Genomic DNA, 27,676 nt, shown 5'->3' with positions numbered 1-27,676 from the left:
TAAGCTGTAGATAACATCCAGGAGCTGAAAACATTGTAGTTTATAGGACATTCTAAATGGAATGTGCTTTTAGCATGTGTTTTCTCAATTAAAAAAGGCATTTTAAAAATGTGTTTATTTTGGATACAAAGTATGATCTCACTTGTGTCTTAGGATAGATTTATTTGTATGACCCTGTATGAAGGTGCTTCCATGCCAAAGGGCATCATGACTTGAAGTCAAAAGTCGCTTAACCTCCCTACTACTGATCTGTGAAGTGTTTACGGCACCGCTAGGAATATAAGAGAGCGGCGTTGTAACGGCTGCCGTCCTCAGTGCAGTAAGAAATGCTTATGTTGAATTAATTAGACAGAATATGCCCACTACAAAGTGCCAGGGAAGTGATTCATTGCTATTTACTTGGATGCCGTTCTTTCAATTTAATGGCTGCACTGTGATTACAATTTGAATTCTGTCCATTTGTTTGACACAACTTTGAGCTGCTACTCGTGTTGTTGTTACATATTTTTTTTCTTATATACTATATATGACACTGATTGGCCCGGGGAGGGAGCTAAAAAAATGACTGCTTGTTGTTTTGTGTTTTGTTTTGTTTTTTTGCCCTGAGCGGGAGGCAATGTGTTCCCTGTCGTCTCGCTGCTTATCGAATGCACCGCTAGTTTCCACCTCCACCTCCCCTCCTCCCTTACGCCAGATTGTGTCCTGTCCCCTTTAAAGGTGTAGCGCTGAGCCGCCATCTGTACCTGTGCAACCTGGCACTTCATCTCTGCCCACTTGACCTCCCAGGCGGCTTTGTCATTGGCGTAGGACTGCTGCAGTTGCCACCGTCGCGTCTCCTCCTCTCGCAGCTCCTCCCGAAACTCCTCCAGCAGCGTCCTGAGGGCCTGCAGCACCCGCCGGCTCTCCCCGAACTGCACGGATCAAGAAACAAACAACCACAACAACATGGAGGAAACAGGTTAAAGCAACAGACTTGAAGTCCCTTTCCTTATCTTGATACTTGAGATGAGCTTTTGTCTTTAGTGTCTACTATCTGTGTCCTGTGTTTCTCCTTAAAGCACTCTGGGATGAACCTGCTTTGTTAAGTGCTTTATAAATCAATTTGACTTTAACTTCCTGTCTCCCATCTGCTTGTCCTTTCCCATCTATCCCGTCTCAGCTTCAGGCTTAGAAGAAAAGTATGCACACACTAGTAAACATCTGAGTGAAGCCATGAAGCTGCAAGGAGGAAAAAACAACAACCTGTAATTCATTGATGCAGGCAGCTCAAACGGTTTCAACAATCACACCTTTAGTCCCGGGTTTGGACTCATGAGGCTGGAGGGTGTGTGAGCAAGAGAGAGAAGAACAGTGTGTTATCCCTGCTCAGAGAGGTGTGTGTGTGTGTCTGTGTGTGTGTGTGTGTGTGTGTGTGTGTGTGTGGAGGGTTGTTCGCCTCTGGTGGCCCTGCTGTGGAGAGTCTTCAGGTTTTTGGCAGGAGGCAGCGAAGCACAAAGGAGCCGGAGAGTAAAACATCCCCTGCAGGTAGTTACGAGCGCGGCGGCGGCAGAGCTGCTGCTGCTGCTGCTGACTCCGAGCTGGCAGCTGCAGCCCAGAACATGATCTGAGCTCAGCAGCTAAAAGGCCAAATCACGTCAGGCCAGTGCTGCCAGGAGAAAAGTGGGAACTTACAAGGTGTTTTACTTTTTCTTTTTTCTTTTTCCATAACAAGACAGACGCTTAAAGCTCTACTGTTGTTGAACAAACGTCATACGACCAAACGTTTTTCATATTCAGAGTCTCTGCTACAGACCACATGAACATGACAACGACCTTCCTGAATATCATTATCACATTTTATCACTGTAGCATTATTATTATCAGGACATATTGTCATCAACATTATTACTAATATTATGCTATTTATATACACTGTTGCCCATAATAGATGAAATAAAATATTTTTTTTTACCTTTTCTCATGAAATGATTGTATCTTGATAGATTAAATGTATATCTTTTCAAAACTTTATTGATCAATCTCTTCCAATTATGTCAGTGTGAAAATTAAACCACAAATAACCTTTATAATAGGAATAAAAAGAGGAATGAAATATGTTTATGGGCAACCGTTATGTGTACGGGTACATTGCAGTTAGTACAACATGAATATATGGTGGTTATCATTATAATTATTATGATTAATATCGGCCTTATTACCATTACGTAATGTGTTTATTAGAGCATCCTATCACACGGACACACTCAACCTCTCCTTTCCTGCAGACTGTGTTCACCATGTTTAAAGGGATAGTTCAACATTTTGGCAAATTGGCCCATTGCCATAATTGCTATAGTCATAGCAGTAGGTTCATTACCTTTAATTGTAGGTGTAAGCTATTTTTAGTACAGCGGAGCGCAGCAGCTGGCTGCTCAGAGCTACGCTATGGAGGCTAAGGGAATTTCTTGGTTTCCCTCATTAAACTCATCAAATACAAAATCCCAAAACTCCACAGCGCTTTTGTAGACAAGTTGTGAGCTGCACAACCACCACGCTATGAGATAATGACGGAACGATACGAAACGGAGCCGTTTTCGAGGTAAATTCATACAAAACCGCTGATGCGCGTTGCGTTCAGGGACAGTTTTTCAGCAAGCAGTCTCCGTATTTACCCTGTATTTACCTCGAAAACGGCTCCGTTTCGTATCGTTCCGTCATTATCTCATAGCGTGGTGGTTGTGCAGGTCACAACTTGTCTACAAAAGCGCTGTGGAGTTTTGGGATGTTGAATTTGATGAGTTTAATGAGGGAAACCAAGAAATTCCCTTAGCCTCCATAGCGTAGCTCTGAGCAGCCAGCTGCTGCGCTCCGCCGTACTGAAAATAGCTTACACCTACAATTAAAGGTAATGAACCTACTGCTATGACTATAGCGATTATGGCAATGGGCCAATTTGCCAAAATGTTGAACTATCCCTTTAAGTTTTTTCACCAATAATGAAAAATACATATATAAAAGTTCCTTATGAAGAAAAGCTCATGCTGATAGCCTGACCAACAGCCTTGCATGTCTGCTCTTTGTTGGAGCTTTTTTTACACGTTGCATGAACAGTGGTCAGATCTCCACCTGGGACCTTTGATTTAAGGTGGAAATAAGAAACATCGCGATAAAAGCAAAGCTGTGGTGTGTTACATAAAAGCACAACAAGTGTTCACACACTCACATCAGCAGGATACTTCCTTTCATTCAGTTAAAATGATCACATATATGAGAGAAAGAAAGAACCCGATGATTGAAACTAAAGGAAGTTGATCTGAGCGTGTAAAACTTGTTGCACTGAGACGTTCTGTGGTGTCAATACATTTAGAGACACTTTGCACTGCAGCATGGACAGGTTAGACTCCTAGAACCTCACATGCACGTGTCGGCTTCCTGTTCCGTCCAAATTGATGTCTTTTAATCTGCTATTATCTATTTTATTGACTAATTTTTACTTAGGTGCTGTGCTTTAAATTTATTGGTTTTATATAGTGTTATTTCAATGTATTTCATTTGTATTATTTTTATTCTGTTTTGTTTTATGTACATTTTATGTCTTATGCCGATTGTATATTTTAGGTTTTATTTGTACAGCACTTTGGTCCACTGGGTTTTTAAAGTGCTTTATAAATAAAGTTGGTATGGTGTGGTATGTTCAGTGACAGTGCTGATCCTGTGGGTCACTGAGACGCCCGGCTTCATTACTTTCCTGCTAAATTCAGGCCTCTTTTGACATTTTCAGGCTGATCTGAGAGCTGCTGCTGCTGTCACTGTGTGAAATCCTCGTTACCCCACAGGAATAATACAGTGTAACATGGACCGAGGAGAGTGAGTTCTCTGCAGCAAAATGTGATAAAAGTTTAACAACTACTGTGAGAAGAAGAAAAAGAAACATTTTATCTACTACTTACCGTATCTAAATACAGTTAAACACCTCAGCAGTATCAGACACAGGCAAGACCCGAGAGGAATGAATCAGGATTTTCCTTCAGCACTTTGTCCCTAAATACTCAAGTAGGAAACTTTCAACGACCTCCTCGGGACTTAACTCACTATTATCTCACTTGGGCTGCAGGAATTATCATCCACATGCTCTGCTCTGCTCTGCTCTGCTGTAGTGTGGCCATGTGTGCAAATGCTTACTATAGCAAAGTCTTCTGCTCTCGTGCATCAAGCCTAATGTAGTCGACCGGGCGTGCTTGTTAAAGAAAGAAAAAAAAAGAATATATATCTATAAAATGCTCACGGAGTATAGCAACAATGTCAGATCACCCGCACAAGCCGTTTTTATGATGTTGTGGAAAAATCAAAACACAAGACAAAGTAGAGCACTTAGGGCTGTTTAATAATGCATCCCGCCCAAAATTCTTTACTTTAAGAGAGAGAGCAAAGTGGTCGACTGAGGAACTGAAAGCTGATCTTAACAACACACGACGACGCTGCAGCTTCCGCATCGGGATAGAAAACGCTCTGTAACACAGCTCCTTTTGTCTCTTTCCAAATGTAACCGAGCGTCTGCGTCTTTCTTTGAATAATAAGCACGAAAAACTGGCGGTATACACAAAATAATTACTGCCTGTAGTCTAAATAGTTATCTGGGTCAAATGTCTCATCTGCATACCACTCCAAACAGCTCTAATGAACGCCTGCCAAACTGTCATTTGTGCACAGAGAAAATGAACGAGAGGCGTAATTAAAAGGCATAAATGTCCAAACCCACTAAATAAATCAATTTAATGGAGTAAATACACGTTAAGTATCACATGCACTCATCAGCCACTTTATTAGGGACACCTCAAGCCAACATCTAATGGTTCAATCACATGGCAACACCTCAGTACATTAAGTCACGTAGACATGGTCGAGACCATCTGCTGAGGTTCAAACCAGGACGTGGAAGTGATTTAAGTGACTTTGAACGCAGCACGGTTGTTAGTAGCTGACGTGCGCTGGTCTGAATATTTCAAAAAATTGTTCATCTACTGGGATTTCACACAAAATCGTCTCTGGGATTCACAGAGAAGAGACTGAAAAAGAGGAAATATCCAGTGAGCAGCAGCTGTCTGGGTGAAAACGACCTCGCTCATGTCACCAGAACCTGACAAGACTGGGAAAACATTGCCTGGACTGATGAGACTCATTCACATGAACATACACTGCCTGTCCAAAAAAAAAGTCACCACTCTTTAACTAAGCTAATAGGTCAGAGCCTCCCATTGGATAATTACTGCATGGATGATTATGTTTCAGCTGGCAACAACTTATTTAACCCTAACTGATGCAGTCTCATTTCTTAAACAACCATGTTGGACGACACATCCTGTGGTCGTGGAGAAGATGTTAATCTGTTTCAGAAGGGTCAAATTATTGGCATCAAGAAAATAAAACATCTAAGGAGATCGCTGAGACTAAAACTGGGTCCAACCCATTATTAAAACCTGTAAGGAGAGTGGGGAACCATCATCTTCAAGGAAGAAACGTGGTCCAATGTGACCACAGAGTCCAGACCTGAACCCCAATAAGACTCTAAATGAACTCAACTCTGGACGGATATAAATGTTGTGATGTTGCAGAAGCTTATTGAAACGATGCCACAGCAAATTCATACTGTAATCAAAGCTAAAGGCGGCACAATGAAATATTAGTGTGTGTGACTTTTTTTTTTGGGACGGGCAGTGTATTTACACCATCTTTGCTGTTTGCACATTATTGCTGCCTGATGCAGTATTGCACTACTGTCTTATCGTTGTCTTTATGATTATCCTTACATCAATTTCTAATCTGTGTCATGATGTTCTAGGTCAATTTAATTTTTAAAACGTGGATGTGTGTTTTTTTTTCCCTAACCATGTTAAATGTTGATGTGCTCCTTAGGAGTAGCATCTCCAATCCCATTGTATTACTTGACTTATTTGACTTAAGCCTCATTGCTCCACTTGGGTGCATAGGCCGTCAACAAATGTCCTCCACTTCACACGGTTCTTGGCAATTCTTTCAAGGTCACCACAGTTGAGCCCACTCCCTGACGTTTCTGCCTCAACACTTCTTCTCCAGCTGTTCCTGGGGCGACCTTGTTTCCTTTCCCCTTGGGGGTCAAGTTTTCTTAGGGTGTGGCCAATTCAGCTCCACTTTCTCCTTCTAATTTGTAAGTCAATGGGATCCTGTTGTACTAGTGCAATGACAATAAAGACTTCTATTCTATTCATTACCTGCTGGTCGGGTCAGACCTTAGCCTAAACAAACATGAAAGCATGGAGTGATGGTGTGGGGACCCCGTCAACCCTTTGCCACCACAGTTTACTCATCTTTTAATGGTTACCTTCAGTGTAACAAAGCTCAAATCATCTCGTTTCTTGAACATGATGATGAGTTCACTGGATTCAAACAACCTCCACAGTCTCCAGATTTCAGTCTAATAGAGATTCGACCTTTAGGATGTGGTGGAGCAGGAGATTCACAACAAAATCTGCACCAACTGTGATGCTGTTATATCAATATGGACCAAATGTCTCCAGCTCCTTGTTGAATCTAAACCACCAAGAACCAACATGGTACCAGCTAGGTGTCCCTAATAAAGTGGCCAGTGAGTTTCTATCTATCTGTATAATGTTTTCCTTTAATGCAGCATGGTTTTCTACCCTGCTATAATTACTGAGGTGTTTTATTGTATTTCATATCACAGCATGGGCTCAGGTTAATGAGTTCATCTGCCTGAAGGCTTAAACAGGGCTTAAGCCACAGAAGTTGGATTCATTCAGTTGAAGTTTTTTTTTTCCCCACCTTAAGGCCAGTGAGTGAGGATGATGTAGAAGTAATTTCATACCTGTCTTTGATGCTGCAGGTGCTGATCGGGCGAGGGCAGGGGGATGATGGGCACCGAATCCGGGACGTCCCCTGGAGTCTGAGGTAAACACATTCTGTCGTCTCGATCCGCCTCTCCCTCCGCCTGCTCCGTTATCACTCCCAGCTCTGGGATGCCCTCCAATTTCTCAAACTGGAACAGATGATACAGCCATGAGGAGCCGTGTTTCCAAATCATGCACTCATTTTTTATTTTTTTCCCCCCCTGTACCATCACATTTTGTTCCAGGCTCACAGTCAGCGAGCCTCTCCCAGCATGCAATGGGTAAAAAAGGCAGAGAAACGCCCTGGATGAGTTTCCAGTCTTTTTTTTCCCAGTCCATCACAGAGCTGAGTCCAGCAGGGAGGAGGAGGAGGAGGAGGAGGAGGAGGAGGAGGAGGACATCTGAACTGAGCTTTGCTTTCTTGTTTTCTCAAAAACTAATTCAAACGCTCTGCTTCCAAATATGAGCCCTGTGAAGCACTTTTTCACTTTTAAAAATAAACTTGAGTTGAGAAAATGTTCTGCTGGGTCTCGGTGTCAAGTCAAGGACGTGCGGTGAATGAATCTACAGCAGCAAAGTGCACGTGGATCCTCTCTGCTGCTGCATCACCTGCACAAAGGTCCCCTGACTCGACACCGCATGAATAAAGTGATGAGTCAGGGCTGAAGCAAGAAATATGACACGAAGTCGCAGCTCAGTTTGTGAATAAATATTACGTAACAAAGCAAACCGATGGGTTATTACAGTTTGTTTTGGCTTAAACTGGGCGACAGTGTGAGCGGTGATTTCGAGCACAGCGGAGAGAAGATCAGTAATTACAGAAACTGTGTCCGTCGACGGGGAAAAGCACCGCGGGTCAAAACAATCCAACAGGACATGAAACTCACAAATTACAAGTTTAGTCAACCAGAGGAAGATAACACACACACACACACACACACACACACACTAAAAGGAGAGAGTTTTGCATCGACCGGCGGATCAACAAGCCGGACAACAGATGGAGTTGCTCAATCAGCCGCGCGGCGAGCTGACTGGACTATCAATCAGGACCTGCAGTGGTTCCTGCATCCTGGTGGGGGGTCCACACCTCAGACCGAGTGGAAGTGATTCAGGATGAGTCGCCGGTTTGTTGCCATTATTTTCACCATCGCATCCATAATGATGGACTCACAGTTTAACGTGACGCGCTCTGAGGTGTCGTCTCTGCACTGTACGGGCTAATAGTCTCAATTTGTAAACTCAGCTGCAGGGCCGGCCCCTGGCATAAACACTGTATGCGGTTGTTTAGGGCCACAGCCGTTAGGTGGGGGGCCACATGATCAGAAAGGTACCGGGGTTCATTCAAGTCATTTAAACATCCTGAGGTCTGCACGTGCACGCTATGAGCTTTATATGTAATGTGAAGTCAATATTCAGCTTCTTTTATCTCACATTTGAGACATTTGGTGAAAATAGAACGGCAGAATGACAACATTTATGCTCAAAAAGCAATCTTACAAAATTTCATTTTAGACTTGTTTTCTACACTTATCTATTACTGTATTCATATCCTATTTCAAGCACCAAAAAACAGTTCATTCTCATGACTGAAGGTGTGTTTTCACAAGGGATTTGAAATTTTTCAAAAAGCAGACCTCAAATTTCCAGCATTTGGCCTAAATTATTCCTTTATACGGTGTTATAGGACAAACTGGCCTCAGTGTGCTTACAGCGGAGGTTCTAATATTTAAACATAAAACACTTGAGTATTGTTACATCTGCAAGTATCTTAAAAAGATCAATTTAAGAAAATATGTAAAAGTCGAGAAATTGGCCTCAAACCTCAGAGGGCATAAACACGTCTGTATTCAGTTTTAACCAGTGATTTGGTGTTTGCGCTTAGAGTGCAGGGCCACAAACAAAAATCTTGTTTAGGGCCACCAAAATCCTAGAGCCGGCCCTGCTCAGCTGTCTGTTTATCACAGTACATCCAGCCTTAAACATATGCACTGTTATAGAACACTAAAGTAGGAGGTGTTTCTGTTTGTTTGAGTTGACATACCCTCACTGATATCACTACAACTAAATAATAAAAACATCAGCCTTCAAAATATTCACATAAAGTTCAATCAACATTTATCTAAGACAACAAAATGTCTATGAAGGAGCGCTTCCAGGACTCAGAAATTGTTTCCTAGAGCTTCTCTTTGAATGGGACAATTACCGGTAGATGGTAGTGGAAAAGAATCTCTTTAAGTCTTTATTTCTATGGTGTGGTCATGTTTAACCTTAAAAACTCCTACGCGTTTCGGCATACAAGCCTTAAAACAGTTTTCAAAATGGAAGAGACCTTCTTATAAGTTTTCAAACCACCAATCAGGAGCCTCCACTTGGCAGAAGTTAGTTATCTAAGACACTTTGAACACACACTTTAAAGCAGTAAAACCTTCATTACAGGAGGGTTTGATAGAGGAGAGGTGTATTAGATTTAGCTCTGTGTACATAATAAACTGAAAATATCCATGCACTGTGCATTACTCTGATGTTATCTATCAGCCCAATTCTTAACAGAAGAAGCAAATAACCAGAAATTACATCCCAGAAGTTCATACATTATTCAGTTTACCTCAAGTGAAAACTGGGAAAACCAAGTGATTATTATGAGGACGAAGTGAAACAGTGAGCAGCACAAACCCGGCGATTCGATATGAAACACGACTGATGTTGGAGCTTCACATCTTTCTGTGTTCACACTTCTCCTTCTGCAGATTTTGCTCATTTTTGAACCATGATTTCTCAAGCTGGATGTGTTTGAACGCAGAAAAAATCCAATTTACCACCAAAAAAGGAAGGAAGCCATGCAAAGAATCAGCTGCAACAAAATGGAAATTAAACCTTCAGTCTTCAAAAAAGGTTTTTTCTCTCAGGTTTTTCATTCATGTTTCTGTTTGTGAATTTCTTATATTTCTTTCCACCTTTGATTCACTCCTCTCTCCTGCTTCAGCTTCCCACGCTGCCTGAGTTTGTCTCATTCACAAATTCTTACATCATCACATCTGACCAGACGAGTTCCTTCCTTTTCCTGAGTCGATGCACCTGTCGATACGACTCTGCCTGTATGGAAGCGTATCTTCACCGTTATTCAAATGGCAATGCAGTTTGCAAAATGGCAATTCAATGTGCAATTTAGAATTGAATGACTAAATTGCACATTGAATTGCCATTCTGTAAACTTAATTGACGATTGAATTAAGGTGCAAAAACACCATGGCAATATGGCATTTGACAAATTCCATTTTAATTCCTAATTTTCATCGAGATTATTAAAACTTTATTTAGGATTGCATTGGCACTTTGCTTATTGAAATATAAATTGCCAAGTACACTTTCAAATTGCATTACAAAATTGCACATATTGAATTGCTATTTGAATAAAGGTGCAGATACGCTTCCATATGCTTGTGCTCAATTAAAGCAGAAGTAAGCGATCCGGTCGTTTTGGCTAATGCTGCGTTCCAGGCAGGCTTTTGAAACCGTAAGTTACAGCTTCAAGTCACAACTTACGACTTTGTAGCGTTCCAGGCAACCCACTCGTGTTTTTCCGACCTGTTTTACCTGTGAAAGTCACTATAACGGCCACTCGTAACTTCCGCCCCGTGAACTCGTACCAGATCGAACTGGTACGACTTCACAGGTTGGAAAAACACGAGTTACGGGTTGCCTTGAACGCACCATAACGTCTTGTCAGCCGATGGAGTTAGCAGCCCCCACCCTCGTCATGGATCTATTGGTCCTCGTCCCTACGTCACCACATTCACGCGCATCCCTTGGCTGCACACACAGCCCTTCATGCCGTTCTCTCTCCTCATTGGATAAAACTTGTAGGATACGTTAAGTTTTCTCCTCGGCTCAGAGCAGAGCAGAGTGACTGAGAGACCCGTGTTTCAGTCCAAACACTCTATGTAAGTGATTGCTGTCGGAAGATCTAATTATTTAAGACTTATATTAACACAAAAATATCGCTTACTTCTGCTTTAACTAACTGAGCTGTTTAATTCCTTCTTTCTTATACGATCAAACTCTGACTTGCTCTGACTCACCTCTGCGTGCGTCGTCTCCTCCCCGGAGTCGCCCTTGCGGCTGAGCCTCCAGTGCATGAGGATCCACCTGAGCTTCATGTAGAAGATGATGGTGTTGCGTCTGAACAGTCGGACCTCCTGCTGCAGCGTGGCCCTCTCCTGGGTCCAGGGAGCGTCGTGACTCTGGAGCCCCTGCAGCTCCAGGCCGCCGCGCTGGGCCTCCAAACGCAAAAGTTCGTCTTCCTGTTGAGGAACAGATCAGGGAGCAAACTGAGGAACATGGTCTAACACTGTTTAACTGTTGGCTTTAGTTGTGTAAGTCACATTACATACAGTAAGTGACATGTGAATAATGTATCATGTCATTTTAATAATTCATCCACATCCATAATTTTAAATATGCTGTGTCGGATTATTGGATTTAGAGAAGCTTATACTTATCATTACTATATTCTATAATAAAAATGTAGCTTTCATTTTAAGGTCCTATAAATATATGTATGACAGATGTATACTGATTAATCATTAAATCTATTACAGTACATGTCAAAAAACAGTAGAAAATGCCTATGACAAGTTAATTTCTGGATTTGTTCACAGACATATCTAAATTTAATATCAATAGGTTGAAAAAAAAGAGAAATTATTTTCATTTAGGCAAAACCTTCTAGCAATCTTTCCTAAAAAATCAACAAAAACCAGACAGTTATCAAAACTGTTGTTGATTGACCGATGATGCTTTTCTTTTTGTGGCTAAAATGCAGAGACCCACACTTTCAGTTTTTAAAAAAAAAACATACTTTCAATTTTCAGCATCACTTTGTAAGAATAGCTGTCATGTTAATCGTGTATCAAATCTCATGCTGCAAGAACAAAACAGCGTTTGTACCGAAATTGCTTATGTCAGATTGAAGACAGTGTAATTTAACCCCCCCCCCCCCCGTCTAAAACAGATTACAGGTATGAATATCAAAGCTGAAATCCAAAACTTTCCTCCCTCCCAAGTGGAGGACTTAATTAAAAGTATGTTCCAACTCCAGCATTAAGATAGCAGAGCCGGTGAAGTGTGATACTGCAGGGCTTTTTGTTATGCTCGAAACTCGTTGTGACTGAGTGACTGTGTGATATAGTCGTACTGTACATGTACCTGAGGCAGAGACACCACGGCCTCGCGCTCCTCCGTCGCCGCCCTCAGCCTTCGCTCGTGATCCAGACGAAACTGGATGTCAGAAGCAGGCGTGTCCCGGAGCTGAACCCACACAACAGCACAGTCCACAGTCACTTTATACCAGCGCTTTGGATTAAGTCACATCATCATCATCACATACACATACTGATATCTCACTACAACATAAGCAGGAGAGAGGGAGGGGGAGGGGGAAGGGGAGGGGGGGTTTGTGTACTGTATGAGACGATTACACTCGATTACATTCGCTCTCTTCATTTGCCGCAGATACACAAGAAAGAAAAGAGAAACAAAATCACAGAGCAGGATGGAAAAAAACCTCAAATAAGCACATTTCAAGCTGGACCAAATATATAAAATGTAATTCTAACTTGAGAGTTTGGGAAATAATATGTGTATTTACTGTTCTTTTGAGAATTAGATTATTACACAGAACATGACTGTCGACTAAATACCGTATGTAGATGTAGCCACCTGCTTGTTAGCTTAGCTTAGAGACTGGGAACAGAGGGGAAACAATAAAATCGTACAACAAACCAAAGTGTAAGGATGAGACTTGACCATTTTAGGGCTTAGTTTGTTTTCCAGTCTTTATTCTAAGTTAACTATGACACAGAGTATTGTGTATGGACCTTTTTTAATAATCACGCTTCCCAAAATGTGTCATCTCCAGCCTTTTCTGCATTAAAAGTTATTTTAATTTGTTGAAATTTAACTCTATATTATGGAACTGCACTATTGTAACAGGACATATCCAGCATTTAGTGCAGCTTTAAAAATTTGCCCCACCAAATATCATGTCTATAAAAGTTACAAGACATAACTAATACGGTATGCTATTTTCGGTCTTGTGTCAGGTATTATCTCCAAAAAATGCACTTCATTGATAAAAAGTCTTGGATGCCAAATGCAACAACTGAAGTGGGAACTTAAGGGATGTTGTCGGGTTTGATCGTTTCTACTACAGGTGAAAAAATGCTCAAAGGGAAATGAGATGCTCATGTTCATGGTATTGTAATGTAATGACACTTCTTTCTGTCGTCAGCTTGGTTAAGAAGACATCCCTAGAGCGTCTTTATTTCCTGACAATAAAAAAAAAGGTGCAGAATCACAGTTTGAAAACAGCAGCTTATACTGTAGTTGATAACATGGTTTCTCTCTGCGCTCTCCAACAGTAAGTTGAGCCGTGCAGCGTGTGCTGACCCTGGATCACCTCGCTGTCAGCCCAATGTCAAATGCAAATCGCACAGGCCTACGGTGCAGCGCTAATCCTGCCATATCCAAGCTGCTGCCCCCCCCCTCTCCCTCTCCCTCCCTCCCCATTCATTAATTTCACCTCACAGATTACACTGCGGCAGGAAGGCACAGGGAAGAAGGAACCCACATGAATGTGCTGTAACTGTAACTGTAATAGTTATGTGTCACATCGCCGCTGCCAGCGCTCTGCATTACATAACAGCGGGCAGTTTCTCTCTGAAAACAAGCATGAGGCAGCGATTATGAATCCTAGTGTCCTGCGATTACACAGCCGGTTTATTAAACCGCCGAGTCACTGAAGGGTTTAACAGACCTGCAGCAACATTACCACTCGCCTGTTTGATTTCCTCTGTGTGTGTGTGTGTAAGTGTAAGTGAGTTTAAAGTGTGTCCTCACACTTGTGTGTAGGCAGCACTTTCACGTGTGTTTAAATTGTGCTGAGTCAGGGCATCTCTACATACTGCACTGTGGGCAGACGCAGCTCTGTGAGTTCATTAGAGTCGATTCATCTGCAACTGTTTTGACAAGGAAATAATCATTATTGTCATTTTTGATGCAGAATATTCAATATGACCCCGTGGCTTCACCTTGAGGTCATGACTAATTTCTGGATTTCTATAGAAAAACTAATTCATCTATTGACTTTAAAGAAGAATTGGCAGATGAATCAATAAAGAGATCATTGGCTGCAGCCCTGAAATAATAAATAAGCCTCACAAGTCCATACACTGTAGCTGTGCATGGCTGCTGACTCACTGTTACAGAAGGCAACACACCATGTACCAGCAGATGAGTTTTTTTTAAAAACACAACACACATTTGACAAATTATGAACGATAAAGTTTCGATAAAGTGGTACAACACAGGTTAACGCTCTTAACTCTGAGGCGCTATATGCAATCGACTTTCTCCTTCAAAGAAATAAATCAATCACAAAATGTCCAGGGACACATGGTAGAAACAAATCAAACAAAAAACATTTAAAAAAAAAACAACAACAAAAGAGCAAGAAGAAAATGCTAAATCAAAGTTGAAATTAAACACCAGTGGCTGTGGGAGTGGATATTTAGTGTGGAGGTAGAGCGAGTGGATGAAGTGAAATCGTGTTCAGCATCAAAAAGTGACTTGTGGCTGCTGGAGCGTCACTAGACATGCTGGACTGAGCGGCTTCTGTGAAACGGTGTGAAAGTTACATCCACTATAGCCTGTGGCGTTTTGGTTGAGATAATCGTCACTTTCAGGTTTTATTTTGAAAAGCATACATGCAGATTTTTTTCTTTCTTTTTTTTAATTACATTTTTTCATTTTTCTTGTGTAATTAATAATAATAAATACCTGCAAATGCTATCGATAGCTTTACTAATGAGCAACAATAAGTGTCTGATTGCAAATGGAGAAACAAACTCTCCAAAAATAAACCCCAGAGCATGAACTCTGTGCTGGGACTAGCAGGGATGCACTGAGTCTTTCCACTGTATTAAATACACCAACGTCATTATAAAAGTTCAGCTTCTCCGCTGCTATCTGCTACACCCAGTCCCTCACGGTGGGCGACCGATTTCAGCACCACAGCAGTCTGCGGCCTCATGTTACCTGAGATAAAAATAACCCTGAGGAGATCCACACATGTTTTAAACAGTATATATATATTTTTTATTTTTTGTTTTTTTAACATTTTTACTGTATAATGCCGAGAGCTGAGGCGCTGGAATCGATACTGGAAGAGGTGAAAGTCAAATGGCTATGGCATCCCTAGTCGATCAGTATGCATGCAGCATCAGTGTGTTAAAAAATAAATAAATAAATAAATAAAAAATAAAAATGACATGCTCCAGTTAAGTTTTGGGGTTGATTTTTGGAGGGTCCGTTCACCCTGTGGAGCTGCGTTTCTTGTTGCTCAACTGTTCAGAAAGTGAGAAGTGTTTTGGCTTGAGGGAGGCGAGAGAATATCAATATCGTCCAGATTGGTTACAGGTTGCTCTACACAGAAGGCCCATATATATATTATATACTGTATATATGTATATACTAGGGGTGGGAGAAAAAATCGGTTCACATAAGTATTGCGATATTTTTTTTGACGATGTTTTAAATCGATTTTTTTTTTTTAATATTGCGCAATGTGCATTTGTGCATCTTTTTTACATACAGAGATTCCAGGTTTTGAAAAGGGTTTAAGTTCACTTTATAATAGAGTATGTTAATTTATAGGCTCTTACAGTATTTGTGTGCAGATAAATGTTAAAATGTAGCAGTTTACCTCAGTCTATATCTCATTTTGTCAGAAAGGTTTCAGAAGCCTGTTTTTTCTATACTCTTATTTTTGCCTCTTTTATGCAGTCCAGGCTTTTGAAAAGAGAGTAAAAATACAGTAGCTAAATACTGCTGCTGAATAAATCTTAAAAACTGACTTACATGTGATGTGTATTTTTTGGGGGAAATATGGTTCCTGGAATAGTCTGTAGACAATCATAATCATTCAACTGTTTCACCGGTGCAAATCGGCATCCAAAAAAATCGTAGAAGAATCGAATCGGGAGAAAAGCATATCGTCTATTTTTATATTAATTGCGATTATTATTTTTTTTATTAATTTTATTTTTTTTGGGACGACCAATCTTTATTGTACGACCATGTAATCTGTGCCATTACACTCGACAAAGTCAAACTGGCCTGTTGTGTTCGTTTGTTCACAGATATCTATGTGAACAAACGAACACAACAGACAAACTGATGTGATGTGTGTATTGTTTTTTGTAAATATGACTTTGATGTACAGTATTGTCAAGTGTTTGGTTCAACCTGCTCTTGTTTAAGGAAAGAAAACCACAATAATTGAAGTATATAAAATCGCAATACTTGGTTAAATCGAATCGCAATACTTGTTTAAAGCAGAAGTAAGCGATCTGGTCGTTTTGGCTAATGCTGCGTTCCAGGCAGGCTTTTGAAACCGTAAATCACAGCTTCAAGTCACGACTTACGACTTTGTAGCGTTCCAGGCAACCCACTCGTGTTTTTCCGACCTGTTTTACCTGTGAAAGTCACTATAACGGCCACTCGTAACTTCCGACCCGTGAACTCGCACCAGATCGAACTGGTACGACTTCACAGGTCGGAAAAACACGAGTTACGGGCTGCCTTGAACGCACCATAACGTCTTGTCAGCCGATGGACTTAGCAGCCCCCGCCCTCGTCATGGATCTATTGGTCCTCGTCCCTATGTCACCACATTCAGGCGCATCCCTTGGCTGCACACACAGCCCTTCATGCCGTTCTCTGTCCTCATTGGATAAAACTTGTAGGATACGAGAAAAGTTTTCTCCACGGCTCAGAGCAGAGCAGAGTGACTGACAGACCCGTGTTTCGGTCCAAACACTCTATGTAAGTGATTGCTGTCGGAAGATATAACTATTTAAGACTTATATTAACACAAAAATATCGCTTACTTCTGCTTTAATCAGAATCGCAATTTAAATCGAATCGGGACCCAAAAATCGTTAGAGAATCGAATCGGCACAAAAGCATATCGATCGGCCCAGCCCTAGTATAGTATAATACGAGGCTCACAGTGGAGCCGGTGTTAACTCGGTCCCACAGGTGGAAAGGGGGGAGATGGAGGAGGAGGGAGGAGGCACTGACCTCTGCTCTTAAAGCCAGGGGCCTGTGGTACCTAGTGAGTCCCGTGGCTCCCCTGCTCTGGCTCTGGCTCTGGGGCTCCACGCCTCGCTCCTGTCCTAGACGCCACTCCAGCTCATCCCTCTGACCGGACTGTGAGTGACGTGGGGGGGGGGGGGGGTGGGAGAGGGGTGAGGGGGAGGGAGGGGAGGGAGGTAGATGAGTGTGGACGATGGGTTGTTGAAGGATTAGGGGGATGGGTGCGGGGTACAAGGGGTTGCAGGTGGTAAAGTCGTGGTGGTGGTGGTGGTGGTTTGAGATGTGTGAGGTGGATCGTGGACAAAACAGACAGAAGACGACGAACGGAGAGGGGGGGGGGGGCGTGAGTGAGGGGTCGAGGAAAGAAAGTGGGCGGGGGGAAAACAAACAAAAAAATAAAACAGAAAATGGGTAAAGAATATAAGCAGAGCGGAGGGGGGAAAAATTAACTAACAAGACTACACGGTGTGGAGAAGAACAAACGGACTAGAGTACGAAGAAAAGCGCAAAGAGAAAGACCAACTTAAAGATGACGGCGTATGAGAGAGATGAGAAGAGGACGAGAATGAGGATGAACAAAATCATGGGCTGAAACATCTGGCGGGAACACAAAGAGGAACAAAGAGAGGGAGTCGGGGAGGAAAAGAATGCAAAACACTTGTTATGAAGCGCATGCAATGAGGGATACATGAGTCCAAAACCAACAGCTGAGAGATACCACGGCAAACTGCAGATAGCGAGAGCTAGCACGCTAAAAGGTTTTCAACACATGCCCGTGCACAGCCGTGTGTGTTGTAGAAGCAGTTGACTAAAGAAAAGTTCAATCTTGAGCCTGTATGATGCACATTGTTTTGTCTTTTTTTTTTTTTTTTCAGACATCACAGCATTTACAAATTCACTGGAGGCTTCAGTTCAGCTTAAAGCTAGCGCCATGCTAGCTGCTCCCCCTTCGCAGCAGTGCCCACATTTCCTCCCAGCTAGCAGAACTTAAATCTATTATGTCAAAGAAATAAATACAAAAGTGTTTAACATTCACTAAAGGAAAAAAAAATGGGATGTTTTCTCTTCTAATTTTGACCTCTGTATATTATAATTATGAGAAATTACATCCTGTTTTTGACACTTTTATCTCATAATTACAAGATTTGTAATTGAGACTGAGTTTTACCTGATGGTTTGAAGATTTATGGACCAATAGGCTATATAAATAAATAAAATGAATGTATAAATATCAGGGTGCATTATTATGTTTTTCTAAAGATATGATTATGACAAGCTTTTTTGTCTTTAGCCTATAACATAATCGCCTATAGAATATTTAAGTCTTAAGTTAAAATATCTTAATTTTAAGACAGATATTGTATTAGTATCAATGACATTTCCCTAACTTGTGCACAAGATATTATTAACTCCAACATGCCTATGTGATAATAATTTAAACCTAATCTAATAATAAGAAGTGTCCCATGCTTTATAAGATGATAACACAACAAAAATCTCATTATTAGAGTCAACACATGTTTTTAAATTTTTAAATTAACATATCACCTCATAATCACAAGATGCTATAGGACATTATTACAAGATTAAGAACTCATCATTGCCAGTCCTTGAAGTCCTTAATATTGAAATTTAACAATGAAAATCTTGTTATTACAAGATTTTGTTACAACTAATTACAAAAAATCAAAAAAAGTCATAATCATAGGAATAATGTGGTAGTAATTATGAGATATGGAACATATCTTAACAATAATTACCAGATAAAGATACATCTTATAAACACAAACATCTTATAATAACAAGAAGCCAGAAGAGATTGTGTCATAATTAGGAGAGAACATCTCAGTTTTTTTTTTTCTTTTGTGAATGAGCTTCCATACAGTACACAGTATCCTCCTCTTACTGCTGCAGGACCCTACTCTTTGCTGCTGCAGTGCGGCCTTTCACATTTAAAACACTCTACAACTGTGTTCAACTTCTTCCCTCAACAACTCTCGACGGACAAAGGCCTTGTTGCTTTAAAAACAGGAGTGCGTCCTTAGTGCAAGTGGCTACAGCTCTGACTAAACCACCCAGCTTCACCCAGACTAACCAGTGAGTCCTACAGGCGGAGGAGCAAAGCAGAAACAGGTCATTGGATAGAATGAGTATGGAGGCAGCTTCGGTCTATTATCTCTACAAAGCAGCCCGGGGTCTTGAGTTGAGAAATGTTTGAAGAGCTGTTTGTTTCATTTCCATACGACAGACTTTCTGATTAGAGAAGACATCCAAGATGTCTGCCTGATCATGCAGCACAGAGATAATGGACCTGCGTTGGGAGAGTACACAGTATGTTGACATGTTGACTTTACACTAAGCTGCTATATAGAACAAGGACAGAAAGCAGGATGCCAGCCAGCGAGGTTCTTCCACAGGCAACAACTCACACAGCGCCATGCAACTCCTTCTTTTTTTTTTTTTTTTGTAGAACAGAGGTTATTTTAGTCATTGCACACATTTTTATGGCTCGTTTCCTTGGCAACACCATGGAGTAACCGATCCCAAGTGTTTGTGTGTATATGTGTGTGTGTGATGATATGTTGTGCAAACATTACAGCTACACCATTTATGTGTCATAATGAGTCATACAAGTGATAGCATGGTGTAGCTCGGCTGCAAAGGGAAAAATATTTACTTCATCATGCAACAATTCACTATGTCAAGATTTTTTTTTTTTTTTAAATCAAGCCAAATGGAAGAAGCTGCCATAACTTTCCTTTATAGTACTTACTCCATTCACACCAAGCACCCTTTTTCAAGCACCCTCCTATAAGCACCCTTTCCTTCCCCGGCCGTGGCTGACTGGAAGCAGGCGGCTGCAGACAGTGAGTGCAGGGGGGCGGGAGCAGGCAGGCAGGGCTGCTGGCTATGAGGATGTGCATGGAGATGCAGATGTGAATGTGGCAGCAGCAGCAGCAGCAGCAGCAGGAAGCGATGGCAGTGGTCGGTGGTTCAGGGGGGAGGGGGTGGGGGGGCAGTGTGGCGGTGGTGGTGGTGCCAGTGTGGTAGAGCTGGGTGGCTCATGGTGGAGCAGAGGGGGAGGGGCCTGACATGTCGCCCTGTACTGGCACTGGACGTCTGGTGGTGGTGGTGGTGGTGGGTTAGGGGGGGCTGTGGTGGTGTTGTTGGTGGGGGGGGGGGGCGGCTACTGTATGGGATCTCTCAAAGTCAATTTTTTTTTCCCAGTTCAGGCTTTAAAGGATGAGTTCAGACTTTTTTCTTCCAGTCACTGGGTTGTATTTGTATAAAAACCAAAACCTAAACCAAAGCGCTGGTCTGACGCTTCAGTCTAAATCCTCACCTGATGTACAGTCAAACTCTACAGTTTTGTATCAGTGCAAGAATACAGTCTTAAGTTTAAACAAAGTTAAATATAAAGTCTGGTAAATCAAGTCTGGTAAGAAACAGCAAAGAGACACTGTCTTAGGTATTTTGTATAGATGTCTTTATTGTATTCTATTTTGTTCTATTGTATATACAGTAAATCCTAAATTCTATATTTTTGCTGAATATTTGGTAACACTTTATAATAAGTGAACACTATTAAGCATTAGTTAAGCTTTACTAAATACTGAATTCTTCATTTATAACGCATGAATACTCATTAGTAGTTTATAAACACAGTTAGTACTTATCAATGATGAGTAAAACATTTTAACTGTGTTTATAAACTATATACTAATGAGTATTCATGTGTTATTTCAGTATTTAATACTTAACTAATGCTTAACAGTGTGTACTTATTATAAAGTGTTACCGAATATTTTTTAAATTTATTCCATTTTATTTAAATTTTATTGCTACTATTTTTTGTACCTCTGACACCACGTCAAGTTCCTTGCACTGTAAAGTGAACTGTACTGCTCTTGGCAATAAAAGCCTTTCTGACTCTGAGGAAAAAAGATACCGCAGTATACGAAGTTGAAATCAATGCAGCAGAACCACAGATAGTGTCTTTAAACCTGATGCTTATCTTACCCAAAATGCACCTTGACTACAGTTCAGTCAGAGAGCGTTATGCTGTAGTAGCAGCTGGTCTCCAGGGGGTCTGGTAACTCACTCATGACTTCTTGGTGACTCCACATTTTTTCATTTTCCAACTTCTTCCTTTCTTTCAAACATCTTTTGTTGCCACAAAAAGTTTATTCCACATCTGTCACAAACAGACTTTGATAGGTAAAATCACTGCACTTCCCCTTTAAGAGAACAAGGACTGTCAATTTTGTCCTGTCACACTACAGCGAGTACTGGAGGGGAGGACAGATTACCGTGACCTACTGTATAACTCTCTCAACATACATATTATATTAAGACAGACTTGGAACAAAAGAAAATCTGAACCCATCCTTTAAGACAACTTAATGAGATTCCCACTGACAGGCGGCCTGGCTGTGGATAGTGTGTGTGCGCTACAGACGTACGGCGCTGCCACTTTTTTCTTAAATTAGAGCCGATTTTTTTTGCACACAATGCTGACTTAGGATCTCATTTAGTTTATTTTGGCCTTAAATGGCCCACTAATGACTGCACACTTAGGGCCATTAAATCAAACCTAAATGAACTCTTACATTTATAAATACACCAGTGGGTTTACTCATGGCGATCTCATTGTCTGAATTATGTCGACTACTTAACATGATCTTGAAAACAGTTTCACTTTGCCAACTGCTGCTATAAAGCAATAAAGCCATCTGGCTCCATGGGTTTTTTCCCCCCCTTGTCTTCAGTATTTCTTTCCTGCAGCATGATATCGTCCGGACACCCAGGTGGGATCATTTTGAGGTTGAATGTTAAAGGGATAGTTCAACATTTTGGCAAATTGGCCCATTGCCATAATCCCTATAGTCATAGCAGTAGGTTCGTTACCTTTAATTGTCGGTGCAAGCTATTTTTAGAACGGCGGAGCAGAGCCGCGAGCTGCTCAGAGTTACGCTACGGAGGCTCATGGGATTTCTTGGTTTCCCTCATCAAACTCATCACATACACAATCCAACAACTCCAAAACGCTCTGGTGGACAAGTTGTGACCTGCACATTCACCACACTATGAGATAATAACACAACGTTACGAGACAGAGTTGTTTTTAGAGGTAAATTCATGCAAAACAGCTGATGCCCGTTGCCTTCATGGGGCAGTTTTTCGGTAAGCAGTCTCTGAATTTACCTCTAAAACAACTCAGTCTCGTAACGTTGTGTTAATATCTCATAGCGTGGTGAATGTGCAGGTCACAACTTGTCCACCAGAGCGTTTTGGAGTTGTTGGATTGTGTATTTGATGAGTTTGATGAGGGAAACCAAGAAATCCCATGAGCCTCCGTAGCGTAGCTCTGAGCAGCTCGCTGCTCTGCTCCGCTGTTCTAAAAATAGCTTGCACCGACAATTAAAGGTATAACAAACCTACTGCTATGAATAGGAATTATGGCAATGGGCCAATTTGCCAAAATGTTGAACTATCTCTTTAAATCAGTGTTGTTATGCAAGATTTCTCAAGAACATCCTGTTTGCAATGGCCTTAATAAAAGTACTGACTGTCTCTCCTCCATCATGGCTAACAAACAAACAAGCTGTCAGGAGGTTCATGATGCACTGGACTTACCTGGAAGTCCGTCACCAGGTCTCGCCCGAAGGTGCCGATGGGAGAGTCTCGGGACATGGAGGTGACCGTGGACAGGAAGCTGCTGGACTCTGTGAGGTTCGGCATGGGCGACAGGTCGTCGGTCCGTTCCCTCAGCCCCTCGCCGACGTGGTCCAGCTTCTCCATGAAGATGTGCAGCTCGGTGCGGAACGCCTTCATGCGCGTGTTGATGGAGTCGAGGACCTGGGCGTCCGGTTTGGCCCCTCCCTCCAGACCCTCCCCCGTCGTCACCAGCAGCCGGCCCTCGAAGATCAAACTGTCGGTGTCCGTGATCAGCCGGTCGACCGTCTTCCCGAGCCGCTCCGCCTCTCGCTTCACGTTGCTGAACGACTCCCGCTCCTCTCTCCTGCGGTTGGCCAGTTCGGTGGCGCTGAGCTCGCTGCCGTCCGACGGTTTGATGCTTCCGAACCCTGAGGTGGTGGTGGTCGTCGTTGTTTTCTCGAACATGTCTTCGGAGTCGCTCTCGCCTCCGATGGGGCCCTCTCGCTTCGGGTGGTGGAGGAGAAGAAGCCGTCCCGCCTCTTCGTCCTCGGCGGCTTCTCTGCGGCCGGCGTCGCTCTCCGCGTCGCTGTCCCGCGGGCTGCCGGTGCGCAGGCCGAGGTGCGCGGCCAGGTCGCACCGCTGCACGTTGGACATGAGGACGCGGTTCTCGTACTGCAGCTTCATCACCTTCCCGCTGAGCTCGTTGATCTGCATCCGGGCCGATTTCAGCTCCTCCATCATCATCATCCCGCCACTCGAGCCGTTTCCGTTCCCTCCGTTCCCGGGTTTAAACAACCCTCCTCCTTCGCCTCCCTCCTCGCCGATCGCCGCCGAGCCGCTGCCGCCGCCGCTGCTGCTGCTGGGCCCGAACTTGAAGCGGTTGAGTTCGGACGTCAGCTGCCTGTTGTGGTCTTCGATCTCGGAGATGGAGCGACGCAGCAGTTCGGCCTCCTCCTCCACGAACTGGAGGTGGCGACGCAGCTCGCTCGCCGACTCCAGCGCGTCGCCACCGTACGGCGACGAGGGCATGCTGGAGAAGGGCTCCCGTCCGAAGCAGTCTCTCTCGTACTGACACCGGATGTCTTCGTTCTCGGCCCTCAGGCTGCGGTTCTCCACCTCCAGCTCCACGATCTTGCGGCCCAGGATGTTGGCCTCCTCCTCCACCAGCTTCAGCCGCAGTCGCAGCTCCGCCTCTCGGGTGGTGTGAGGGCCGCCGCCGGAGCACTCGGCCAGAGGAAGGGGACTGTCCACGTCCCCGTAGATGGACTTGTACTTTTGCAGCTCCTGCTCCAGTTCGTCCTTCTCCCGGCCGAGCTTCGCCATCTTTTTCCTCATCAGGCCGGACTCCTCCTTGGCAAACTGGAGCTGGCACCTGAGGTCCGCGCTGTCCTCCTGGTTGTGAGAACGACACAACACAACATTTTAAACCTAAAAGTAAATGATTTTTGGCCTACATATCGCCTTTGAAAGGAGACATATTGTGGAAATGTCACCTTTTGAAGGCTCTTTAGCATATATTGGTGTGTTTGCCTCACCTTTTGGCCCCCAAAATGTGAGAATTGACCATAAAATCTGTAATTTTCAGGCTCCCTAGGTTAAAATTTGTGTGGTTTTATGAGCTGTTCCCTCAGTTGTCTGACAATGATGCAACTAGTTTTCGAATTTGCATAACACCACCTCTACCTGGGACCGGTAGAAGGGGCGGGGCAACAGTGGTTTATTTGCATTTAAAGGAACGGGCACTGAAACCAGCCGTTCTGAACAGGGCTGTTTTAAACGGATGAAAAAAAGAGCTGTGATGTTTGATCCTTGGGGTATTTAGACCAAACCATGTCACAGACATGTCTTTAAGACACCTGGGAACTATTTTAATTTGTGGAAAAGGGTCAGAATATGTCTCCTTTAAGTTGCTTTGATTAACTTATTTACACATTTTTCGGAAATGGAGCAACATTATCATTCATTTGTAGTAGAGTAAATCTGGTGAATTGCAGTCCAATATTCACTCCGTTTTGGTTCAGTATTTGGCCTCTACCGGCTCCTCAGGGAAATATCTGGCTTATTTGTGTTCACCAGCTCATCTCAGAGTGTGCCTGTTTGCTGTGTGGTGCTGGGCAGGTGGTGCACAATGGATTTTTGACGAAAAAAAAAAAAAGCTGCTTTTTGCAGCCAAAAATGCTGCTATGAGAGCAGATAGTGAATCACAAACACAGTAAAGCTGCAGGCCAGATACCTAAACAATGAGCTGCAAACTCACTACGGAGCCTCGTAGAATCGGGCGCAGCTGCAGAATCGGATAACAACAATCGAGTCGGTGAGTTCATCTCTACATGTGAAATCTTTAATAAACAGGTCACAGATTTTTTAGTTAAAGGGATAGTTCAACATTTTGGCGAATTGGTCCATTGCCATAATTGCTATAGTCATAGCCGTAGGTTCGTTACCTTTATTTGTCAGTGTAAGCTATTTTTAGAATGGAGGAGCGGAGCAGCAGGCTGCTCAGAGCTACGCTATGGGGGCTAAAGGAATTTCTTGGTTTCCCTCATCAAACTCATCAAATGCAAAATCCAAAAACTCCAAAACGCTCTGGTGGACAAGTTGTGACCTGCACAATCACCACGCTATGAGACAATAACAGAACGTTACGAAACGGAGCCATTTTCGAGGTAAATACAGGGTAAATACAGAGTCTGCTTGCTGAAAAACTGTCCCTGAACGCAACTCGCATCAGCGGTTTTGCATGAGTTTAATGAGGGAAACCAAGAAATTCCTTTAGCCTCCGTAGCGTAGCTCTGAGCAGCCTGTTGCTCTGCTCTGCCGTTCTAAAAATAGCTTATACCGACAATTAAAGGTAACGAACCTACTGCTATGACTATAGCGATTATGGCAATGGGCCAATTTGCCAAAATGTTGAACTATCCCTTTAAAACAGGAGCAAATGGTGGATTTGCACGGGGACTGTTGTCAGCCGGGGATTAATACACATTTGATGCTCTAGTAAAGTAAAGTGGGTTCGAGTCAAGTGCCCACGATGATAGTAATGAAGGAGGATGTCACTGAGCGCAACAGTGGCGTAACTTTCAAAATAAAAATACTCAATAATACTGAATTTGAGGAAAATGTGTTCAGAAAGTCTTTTACCTGACTGGAGGATTTCTTGTCTTTGAACGTTTCCCTGCTTCCTCGTCTCCTCAGAGCCGTCTGTGAGAGAGCAGAGAAAGAAGCAGAAAGCTGTAAAACATGTAACTGCACACAAACGCTTCACACGGGATCTTCAAATATCAATTCCCCTCCAACAATTGCTGCTGTCACTGCATGATGGAGAGGGAAAATTAAAAACGCCAACAACGTTATAATACTCTGATTAAAGCTATAAAAGAGGCTGTGAATCCAATGATGAGGACCTCTGCAGTTTTTAAGATGCTATTGATACCTACATACATCATACAGCCAGAGTTTATACAGGCATGTGCAATAACTGGCAATATACCATAATAAGGTCCTTAATTAGTTTAGTTCATTTTATGATGTTTATATAGGTTTTATGTTTTGTATTTATTCTGTCTTGTGTGTGTTGTGTGGTATCACAGCGGGGAAGCAGCAATGTGAATTTCGTTGAATTCTTTTTTCAATGACAATAAAGGCAATCTAATCTAATCTAAATCATTCAAAAAAAGAAAAGAAAAACAGTTTAATGCAAAAAATAATGGAACTCCTGAATGAAAGGGGGCAGAAAGAAGTGAACTACCCCTTTTTCAAGAAATCCTTTACAAATGAGATGTATCAAAATGAAAGAAGAAGGAAAAAAATGAATAAAATAAATTAAAATAATAACTGCAATACAGTGGCTTACATACAGTATATGAAGCCAAAAGGCCAGAGGAACATTAATCTATGTGGACGTCTTATGTAACATTTCCATCAGGTGGGAAGCGTCTACTGTAATACAGGGCAGTGGCCAACATCTGGCCACCATGTGAGTCTTAGTTCTGCAGAGTGAGTGAGTGGCAGATTGTATTACGGACACTGGATGTGATTTAAATAAAATTCTGCTCCGAATTGTAAGTTTGAAGATGAAGATGTTGTGTCATGTCTTTTGTTGTGTTATGCAGCGGGACGCTCCAGATCCCATTGAGAGCTCGGTGTGACAGACGTCTTATCCCGGCTCAGATTCAGTGACACATGGTGCTTCCACGGCGCTCAGAGGGAAAGCATCTGCCTGTCCAGTGGGGAAATCTGTCCTGTAGCTAATACTGCAGTCGGCAACTCCGCATCGCACGCAAAGCCTGGATAAAAAAAAACAGGGCCCTCTGCACGCCAGCTTAGCCTCTCACCCGCCAAATACAATCATTCATTTTTATCAGGGCTTTTTCTTACAACATCAACTGCAGCGCTGTAAGACCGCGACAAGATAGATAGACAGGCAGGGAGCAAAAAGGGAGGGAGGGAGGGAGGAAATGGAGAGAGAGAGAGAGAGGGGAGAGAAGGAGGAGAAGAAATCCCCTTCTATAAAAGCAGAGCTCCAGGAACAGATCGCTGCCCCGGCACAGTTATTTAAAGGTACTGATGATAAGTAAAGTCACAGCCGAGCTCCTTTCTAAGAAGCATAATTTGATATTAATATTTCCGATCTCAGACTCGCGTCATATTTCAAAGTCGCCACACTTCAGGAGGATTCACACTGTGAAAATCCACAAGCCACAGTCCAGATATATTCAATTTACACATGAAAAAAAGAATTTAAGAGTCACTGAACTTTGCTTTACTTTAAAAGCACTTCACTTTTTATTCTTTTTTTTCTTTTTCTTTTTTAAACTTTAAATCCTTATTTAAAGCAAGTTACTGCCTTTTGCATTTGATATGTGAATCATACCGTGTGGAAGTCAACATGTTGCAGCGACCACGTTGGTATCAATATTATCTTATCATGTAAATATGAAATATAATCTATAGTTGCACATATGCTATCCCTCAAAATGTCTTTGCTGAACTTTTTG

At 42.5% G+C, this 27,676-nt stretch overlaps 1 protein-coding gene across 6 annotated transcripts in view; it reads right to left on the bottom strand.

Annotated features, from left to right (window-relative positions):
• The window catches only part of mtcl1 (microtubule crosslinking factor 1), a 98,561-nt gene that overhangs the window by 31,798 nt on the left and 39,087 nt on the right, over positions 1-27,676 (bottom strand). For 4 of the 6 annotated variants that reach the window (XR_015037985.1, XM_085803790.1, XM_085803791.1 and 1 more), the window contains exons 4-10: positions 25,821-25,880; positions 22,659-24,071; positions 17,007-17,135; positions 12,072-12,173; positions 10,946-11,167; positions 6,842-7,012; positions 744-911 (exon numbers count right to left, since the gene is read on the bottom strand). Coding sequence is in view for 5 of the 6 variants with exons in the window: in XM_085803790.1 (XP_085659916.1) it covers positions 744-911; positions 6,842-7,012; positions 10,946-11,167; positions 12,072-12,173; positions 17,007-17,135; positions 22,659-24,071; positions 25,821-25,880 (2,265 nt within the window). In the remaining variant the exon portion in view is untranslated. The remainder of the gene's footprint in view (positions 1-743; positions 912-6,841; positions 7,013-10,945; positions 11,168-12,071; positions 12,174-17,006; positions 17,136-22,658; positions 24,072-25,820; positions 25,881-27,676) is intronic. The other 2 variants (XM_085803792.1, XM_085803789.1) reach the window with 1 other exon arrangement.

Source organism: Trachurus japonicus, chromosome 17 (assembly GCF_045865225.1).
Source record: "Trachurus japonicus isolate A0001 chromosome 17, Traja_1.0".
NCBI lineage: Eukaryota > Metazoa > Chordata > Actinopteri > Carangiformes > Carangidae > Trachurus > Trachurus japonicus.
Note: the sequence above shows the minus strand (reverse complement) of the source record. Positions and strands in the feature narration are given on the sequence as shown.